Raw genomic sequence first — 9,016 nt, 5'->3', positions numbered from 1 at the left:
TGTAACCCTTATGGTTCGTGTGGCTTTTTGATTAGCGGGATTAAGTTACAGCCCATGTTGGTAGGCTTTATCAAAGGATCATAAGGTGTTCCGATTGAAACTCATATGTGAAAAGTCACGATATGTTGAATCAATTTGTGTTTACATGAGTGGTGTTTAGTATAACATATGTGTTTAGGGTTTTCAACTATTGCTATTGGCACGCATCCGTTAAAACCAATTCAACCTTTCTCTGGTAAAGGTTTCTCTTGTTGTTGTTCTTTTGTTCTTGCGAGAGGATGACAACACACTAGGGGAGAGTTCTTATTTGAACTTGCGCTTAGTGATATATCTTTCTGGGGAGAAGAGGCTGCGGAATTTGAGGTAACAAATTTGTTAGTTAATCGTTTTCCTATTTAAGAAAAGCCTGTTTATATTGCATACATTTTTCTTTTACTTAACAAAATTTCGGTAAAATTGATATGTTTCATTATATTGTGTATGGATGTGTAAGTGATTCAATTGTTTCCGGTTAAGAAAAATTGTGTCAATTTATTTGGCTAATTTTGGTATCTTCTTTATTGTTGGATATCAAGTGTTTTTGCTTAACGAAATTCGATGCAATTGCGGTGTTATAATGTTTATGCTTGTTTCAATTGCTTCCGGTTAAGAAAATAATTGTGCAAGTCAAATTATGTTGGTTTGTTTTAGGCTTAACAAAAAGAAGAGATCATTTGTTTAGTCAAATTATTTAGGATAAGAGAAACTAAGTTAATTCTGATCTTAGTTAGACTTATCAAATTGGAGGATTCAGTTATTTAAGTCTAATCGAATGCCTTGACAAGAAAAACTAGTTAACTAACCTAGTGTTTGTCTTCTCTAAAGAGAAAGGTCTAAGTTATTGTCTGAATAATTAGAGCCTGATGAGAGAAATAAAGTTAATTCTGATCTTTATTTTGGTCTTATCGAAATAAGCGACTGTACATACAAAATTGGTTTAACAAGGGAATTAAGTTTCTTAGTCGATTTTTTAAACTATTAGGGAAAATTTCTTCGGGCAATTGTTTCCTTGATAACATATTGAAACTAAATTACTTTGTTGTTTCAGTTTTAATATTGGTTATCTAAAGTGGTATATGAAACCTTCGTGCTTAACTCTTATAGGTTGTTTACAATTCTTTTATATTTGTAAGATCCTTTTGGTTTGTCCTTTATTTGATCGAACCTTTGTCATTTTGTGACAAAAATATATGGAGTATAAAAGTGATTTTATCACTAAGGAAAGGACAATTGTGCTTAAACGTTATATCAAACCAAAGAGTAAAGCATTGACTAAGGGGGAGAAATTACTACACAATATACCTTTGTACAAAAGGGGAATAACAAAAATGTTCGGATTGAATATTTACCTAGCTTACCTTTAGGGGGAGTAAAAGATTTTGTTATTCAAATGTCAACAGTGGCATTTATTGACTGAATACATGCAGGTTATTGTGTTGTTGAAACTTGGAATCAAAAGTATGTAAAATGAATTCCTTTGTAATTTGTTTATCCATATGTAATAAGAGTTTTGTCACTAAAATTGACAAAGGGGGAGATTGTTAGAGCATAGATCGGTTGGACTCACCAAGCGTTGGTATGTCAAGTTTGGTTGTCATATTTTAGTATCAAAACTCATCTAGAGTCTCTTGATTAAATACTAGAGTCAACTTCGTTTAGGTTAAACTAGAAAGTCTAGGAATGTTGAGACATACAAGTATTACTCCGAAGACCTGAAGAATGATAAGAAGTAGCGAACTACAACGGTGACATCATCCTTTCACTTGAGGTTAGTAATATTGACTTGAACTGTTTCATTCCTAATGTATCTTTCAAGTCATGCTATATTGAAAATGTAACTGCGAAGCTGTATATATTGTACATATTGTATAATACTCTAGTGACGTGACATGATCATAATAGTATGATCATAGTATTAGGGAATTAGACTACAAAATATAACGCTTATCTTTTGAACTTCGTAGATATGACATCGACATAATCTTGTATATATTGTGATTATGTGAATGGGTTATGGTGAAGATTTCATCCTAGGAAACAATGTTTTACATTTGTTTAAAGGAAATACATTCATGAACTTGTTTCATGAATCGAAAGGGAAATCATTAGGCTTATTGGTCCGATTATTCATTTCAAATATTTGGATGACCAATATGTGTGAGATGGTAGAACCGATCTTAACTTAGGTTATGTATCTTGGTATAACTAATCACAATGCCTGACTTATGATTTGGTATGACTAGTTTTTATTAATTGGTGTAACCGATCCTAAGTAATCACCATGTGATGGTATGATCGATCCTTGTCATTGATGTGACCGATCCTTGTAATTGGTGTAACCGATCCTAGTAATTGGTGTGACCAATCCTTGTAATTGGTAACCGGTCCTGGTAACTGGTGTAACTAGTCCTGGTAACTGGTGTAACTGGTCCTTGTAACTGGTGTGACCGATCACAAGTAATACCATGTGTAGATGGAACCGATCCTTGTAACTGGTGTAACAGATCCTAGCAACTGGTGTGACCGATCACAAGTGTTTCCACATGTAGGTATAACCGATCCTAGTGGTTGGTAGAACCGATTGAACCCATGTATTGATCAATCACATAGTAGTCTTGGAATACAGGTGAACCAATTCTAAACTTGTTTGGAAGTGTGGTATAACCGATTCCAAGAATGCAAATCCATGTAAATATGAAATAAGGATTTGCAGTGAAAAGATGTCAACATACTTTGAAAACGATCAATAACTCTTATCATTTATTTTTCAAAGATATTCCTTAGTACTCAAGGTGATCCTGTTCGAAAATAGATTAAGAATCTTTTAATTAAGGTTTTTGATTTTATATACATTAACTACCAACAATTAATGTGTAGATCTAGAAAATAAAAATTAGTAATGTGCATTTACTAGTTGTATATTTTCTATTGAAATATTTCGGAAATATTGGACAAACATTTATTGGAATTATGAAAACCGAATTTTTCCATTCAATGCATATCTTGAGAATATTTTCAGTTTTGGAAATTCCTTGGTGTCCAAACATCCTTGGTCTATAGATACCTAAGTTTGGATTTCTAGCAAACTATCCTAAGATCCATGCAAACTTCATTCTTTTGTTTTTTCAGGTGGAGCCATCTATTCAGAGAGTAAAGTATCCTAATTAGGTGAAATCTCTTACGACCGCTCGTTTAAAGACTTCTGTGGGATCAATAAGCTCTACGAGTACCGTTGGTGGGAAACTAGATAATCGCAGTGTTATTAGTTTTCGATTGATTTGATTGACTAATGGTTGTTGAAACTTTGATCGCACCTAGTTTGTTTATTCTTGAGAATCTTCTCTTCTGATATAAGATTCACTCAAGCTAGATCGAAGTATCGACGGGATCTTTAGAACTGTTTGTAGATCTAAAGATATCTTGTGATAATCCATTGTTAACAGACTCCATTATGTGTGTTATTCATCACAAGAGATTCAAGTGGTGTTGTGCAGGTTATTGAAGATTAAATAAGATTTGAAGACGAAGAAGATTTCTTATTGGTTTTCGTATCTTGTGAATTTGTGTGCACAAACCTTGATCGGCTGGGATCCAACTAGAATCGGATTTATTCGATTGATTAGTTGCATGAGATCGGCATTCTCAATATATCTCTTTGAGATTTATTTTGATTGAGTGCGAATCTAAACTTGACTACTTTGGTAGTTATTGGATAGATTGATCTCACCAGACAGAGGAGTTTATTAGATTAAACTGAAGAGCCTTTGTCAAAAACTCATCTATATCTTGTATCAAAGACTGATTAGAGTGGTTAACAAACATATTCTTCCTTTGCTGTTTGGAATACGATCCAAAGGACTTGTTATTCACGTGTGTGACTCTAGAAGTCGAAGGCGCAGGGATACTGAGGGAACTAAGTAGCTAGGGGTAGTCTACTTGGTCTCAACTATTTGTATAGCGGCTTAATTCTAAAAGTATTCAAAACTGGACTAGGTCCCGGGGTTTTTCTGCATTTGCGGTTTTCCTCGTTAACAAAATTTTGTTGTGTCTTTTACTTTGATTTTCGCATTATAATTATTTATTATAGTAAAGTAAAATACACATATACGTTAACTCCGTTATACTTGATAGTGATCCTATAGAGTTTGGTTATTACAGAACCTATTATCAAGTAGAACACTTTGATTGTCGTATCGTCTCGATCTTGTATCCATAGTCAATCACACAAGTTATCTTGTTGTCGTATTGTCTCTATCTCGTATCCATAGACGATCACACAAAGTGTGAATACAAAAGTTGTTTTATTGTCTCAACTTTGTCCATAGACGATCAAACTTGGTAAGAGGATTTATAGGTTGATAAGTAAAAGATTGTGGTATATTTGGGTACCCTCGCCTTTTAACGAACAAGCCCACTACCCTCGCATCTGCCATTGGTCTAGCACGTCCCAATGAGGCTAGAGATAACTCACATAAGAAACACGCACCTAGTTATTTAAAAATCATTCAAGTCCCTCGTCATTCCACTACCCAAAATACTACAATTAACACCCAAAATTCAGTCAGCACCCCTATGAGGAGAATGACTATTGATGAGATTAATGAGCGAAGAAGAAAATAACTTTGTTTCAGGTGTAATGATAAATTTGGGCCTTGTCACCGCTGCGAGAAATTATTCATGATTCAAGGTTATGTTGAAGACAGTGATAATGATGTTGAAATGGAGATCGAAGCTGATGATGTTGTCGACCAAAATGATGAGACGTCTGAAGTATCTTTGCGTGTAATTGTTGGAACTCGTGCATCTCAGACCATGCGAGTGCAAGGAACTATCGGTAATAAGGCTATCACAGTTTTCATAGATTCTGGAAGTACTCACAATTTTCTAAGTGAAATGGTAGCACGAAAGGTGGGATTGCAACCTATTTCTAGTAGTCGATTGGAAGTAATGGTAGCATCAGGTGAGAAGCTAATCAGTTCTGGTAAGTGTTTCCAAACCCGATTGATCTTACAAGGAATTCCCATGCTAGTTGATATTTATGTTTTTACCTCTAGAGGGTCGTGACGATGTCTTGGGAACTCAATGGATGAGTAAACTAGGACCTATAGTATGTGAGTTTTCTATATTGTATATGAGAATTAATATGGATGGAAAGGAGGTATTTCTGCAAGGGTTATCGGCACCGGAAAATGTGGTGGCTAATGATGCTAAAATCCAACATCTTGTAAGGGAGAAGAATGAAGGAATATTTTTGCAATTATAATTGTTAACAGCTGCGCCAACTAACTCTTTGCATCGTCATAATGCACAAGTATATGGGATTCTTGCTAAATATCACAGGGTGCCATCTTGACGTCAAGGACTTCCTCCTAAACGTGAACAGGACCATAAGATCCAGTTGTACCATAGACAAGGACTTGTCTCTATCAAGCCGTATCGTTACTCTTATTTCCAATAAGCTGAAATTGAGAAATTGGTGAACCAGATGTTGTCTACGGGGGTTATACATTTCAGCAACAGTCTGTATTCATCGCCAGTGATATTAGTTAAGAAGCATGATGGTTCGTGGATAATGTGTGTCGATTATATGTCTTTAAATCAAATCACAGTTAAGGATAAATTTCCTATACCGGTGATTAACGAGCTCTTGGATGAACTATATAAGGCTCAATTTTTACGAAGTTGGATCTGCGCTCTGGTCATTATCAAGTGAGAATGCATCCAAGTGACATCGAAAAGATGGATTTTAGAACTCATGAAGTTCATTACGAATTCCTGGTGATGCCTTTCAGCCTCATAAATGCTCCTTCAACATTCCAAGCACTTATGAATAAGGTATTCAAAGCTCATTTAAGAAAGTTTGTTTTAGTCTTTTTCGATGACATCTTAATATACAATAGGACATGGTCTGAACATTTAAATCATTTAGACATTGTATTTTATATATTGGAATCTCATAAACTGTATGCTAAGTATGAGAAGTGCGAGTTTGAGCAAAAGGAAGTCAAGTACCTAGGCCATGTAATAACCAGTGTAGGGCAGCTGTAGATCCAGCAAAAATTGAAGCAATGCAACAGTGGCTGAAGCCAGAATCAGTTAAAGTCTTAAGAGGATTCTTGGGTATAACCGTTTATTATAGTAAATTCATACATAATTAGGGTAAAATTGCAGCTCCACTGACAAAGATGTTAAAGAAAGAATCATTCCTATGGAGTCTACCAGCTGAAGATGCGTTCAAGAGACTTAAGGAGGCGATGACATGTGCACCCGTTTTAGCGCTTCTGGACTTATCAAAAACTTTTATTGTGGAATGTGACGCTTCGGGGTCGGGAGTTGGAGTTGTTCTGAGGCAGAACAAACCAATAGCTTTCTACATCCATGCTTTACAAGGCCAGGAATTGTTGTTGTCAACATATGAAAAAAAGATTCTTGCTTTGGTGTTGGCAGTTCAAAAGTGGAGGCCTTATCTTTTGGGAAGGAATTTTTACTCTTATGACTAATCATCAAAGCTTGAAGCATCTCTGGTCCCAAAAGATTACAACACCAGCTCAACAAAAGTGGCTTCACAATTTAATGGGGTGTGATATTTCCATTGTATACAAAAAAGGGAAAGAAAACGTTTTCGCAGATGCACTTTCTCGGAGGAGTCAGCTAGACGACGGAGCAAGTTATGCCATATCCCTTCCATCACCTAATTGGATTGAGATTGTGAAATATGAAACGAGGTAAGATCTTTCCCTTAAAATACTTGCTCAGCTAGTTCAAAAAGGTGAAGCAATAGGTCCCTGGAAATTAGTGGATGGTGTTTTATTCTTTAAAGATAGAATTTATTTAGCTGAAAACTCACCGCTCATTATGGATATAATAGATCAGTTTCATGGCAGCACTTATGAAGGTTTTGTCAAGACTTTTCAGAGAATTCGTTCAATTTTTTATTGGAAGGGAATAAGGATAAGGATCAAAAAATTCATAAAGAACTGTGACACTTGTCAACGTCATAAAACGGAGCAACTTGCACCTGCGAACTTCTCCAATCTCTGCCTATTCCTTGTCAAATATGGGATGACATATCTATCGACTTCATAGATGGGTTGCCAGCTATTGATGGTGGTTTTTAGTTCAGGGATAAAATTGTACAACCCAGCATTTAATGTGCTGTCATTCTGCAAAGAGACAGAGCCATGTAAAAGTGATGAGTACACAACCTCTTCATTGGCGCATTAATTGAGTAATTCAATATGTTTACATGAAATTTATCCAGAATGGTGCATGTAGCAACAATCCCAGATATTCTGTAAATTTCAACACCTTGCATGTATTATTCATTAATATAAGGCTCATTGAATATTTTCTGTGCTATGTTCCCCGGTTGAACCCTTAATATTGATATGACATGAGAATTAGTGTTCACTCGCAAGCTGAGTAGCATGAATTTCCCGAAGTATCAAGGTTAAGGTTTGCATAAAAATACTCAATCGGAAAGTGTGTTGTTCTCTGGAAATAAATTTGAAGAACTCTGTGTCAACATGCACAATTCAATCAATTTTGTGAAAATTCACAAGATTCAAATACCAACCTAATTAATTTGCAAAAATTAGGTTTTTTGTGCCCTGCGCAGTATATTAGACCTTGCTGGTCGAAACTAAATCTAGGCAAACTAGGAAATTGATCCGTCATGGATTAGTAGGTGCAAAGTCCTACTCAAAATCAGAAAACAAGGAATAAAAGAGGAGTCGCGGAAAATAGGAGCAGCAACAAAGGGAGGTGTGGTCGTGCCATAGGCAAACCGGCTCCACCTGCATATGGACACGCCCCCATGATGCTTTCCGGTCCTCCTATTTTCTATCGACCAATCAGGTCGCTCTAAATCCGCGCACATGCACATGAGTTGTGAACGGGCCCATACTTGTCGGCCCTCTTTCCTATCGGCCAATCAGGTCGCTTTAAACCCGCCACGCGCACTAGAAGATGTGGCCACGCCCTATGTTTGGCCGCCCGCCTTTTCTATTGACCAATCAGGTTGCTCTAAACCTGCCATAGTATTAAAAGAGGCAAACTACACTGGATGGTCGCAATGCCAATTATCTTGCCAAACCGCGCCAACATGTTAATGGCATGTCAAACGTGCCAAACCGCGCCAGCATGCTAATGGCATGCCAAACGTGCCAAACCGCGCGTACACGCTATTGGCATGCCAAACATGTCAAACGTGTCATTCCGCCACAAACAGCGTGCTTACATGCTAACTCACTTTTTGTTCGTGGCCAACGCCATAACAGAGTCAAGTCAGGGTATCCCAACTAGAACACGATTTTGCTTTAGTGGAATTAGTTGAAACCCTAATTTTGGTTGTGGCTCAAATTACGCCACTTTGGGCCCCACAACATGCCACGAGCCATGCGGGCCCAAGAAACCCTAAAAATGGCGCCATGCTATGGCCACTCATAGCTACCCTTGCTCATGTGGTCGTCCACACGTTATGGCCCTGCCATAGCTCCTTTGACACGGCTATGGCACCGTTTGCCCGAAAAGCGTCATCGTGCCGCGGCCATATGCCACACACATTAATTAGGGTTTATGTATGCCAAAACGTAATCTAGGAAAGGTTGCAACACCAACCAAGCCAAGTGATGCTACCTAGGGAATTCAGATTGATATGGCAACTGGAACTACGATTGCTAAGCCATATTTGGGCCTAACACCAATATGCCAAAATATAGCGGCCACGGCTACACCAGGCACTATTTGCGCCGCTATGCCACTGGCATATGCCAACCATGTCGTTGTGCCACTGGCATGCGTTAAATATACCGCTATGTTACTGGCATGTGCCAATGGCGCCACTGTGCTACTATCAGGTGTCAACAGAATGTGGCCATAATCAATGGCCACCCTCTCTCATGAATTACGATCTCAGCCGTCCAAATTCGCCACAGAATTGACCGGCCTATGGCAAGTCTCAAGTTTACACGCTATT

General features: G+C 37.5%; 1 protein-coding gene across 1 annotated transcript; it reads left to right on the top strand.

The window, feature by feature from the left end:
- Window positions 1-4,716: 4,716 nt before the first annotated feature.
- On the top strand, window positions 4,717-6,539 carry LOC113354980. Its single transcript, XM_026597881.1, has 5 exons — window positions 4,717-4,999; window positions 5,094-5,263; window positions 5,525-5,600; window positions 5,705-5,874; window positions 6,198-6,539. The coding sequence occupies exons 1-5, from the start codon at window positions 4,717-4,719 to the stop codon at window positions 6,537-6,539; spliced, it is 1,041 nt and encodes a 346-aa protein (XP_026453666.1).
- Window positions 6,540-9,016: the final 2,477 nt, after the last annotated feature.

Source organism: Papaver somniferum, chromosome 1 (assembly GCF_003573695.1).
Source record: "Papaver somniferum cultivar HN1 chromosome 1, ASM357369v1, whole genome shotgun sequence".
Lineage (NCBI taxonomy): Eukaryota > Viridiplantae > Streptophyta > Magnoliopsida > Ranunculales > Papaveraceae > Papaver > Papaver somniferum.
Note: the sequence above shows the minus strand (reverse complement) of the source record. Positions and strands in the feature narration are given on the sequence as shown.

Excerpts from the sequence above, each read along its gene's own strand:
- LOC113354980 (XM_026597881.1), top strand. The coding sequence starts at position 4,717 with ATGATTCAAGGTTATGTTGAAGACAGTGATAATGATGTTGAAATGGAG. Across the intron at positions 5,264-5,524 it reads ATGCTAAAATCCAACATCTT|ATGTTGTCTACGGGGGTTAT; the intron begins GTAAGGGAGAAG and ends TTGGTGAACCAG. Across the intron at positions 5,875-6,197 it reads TCCAAGCACTTATGAATAAG|GGTAAAATTGCAGCTCCACT; the intron begins GTATTCAAAGCT and ends ATACATAATTAG.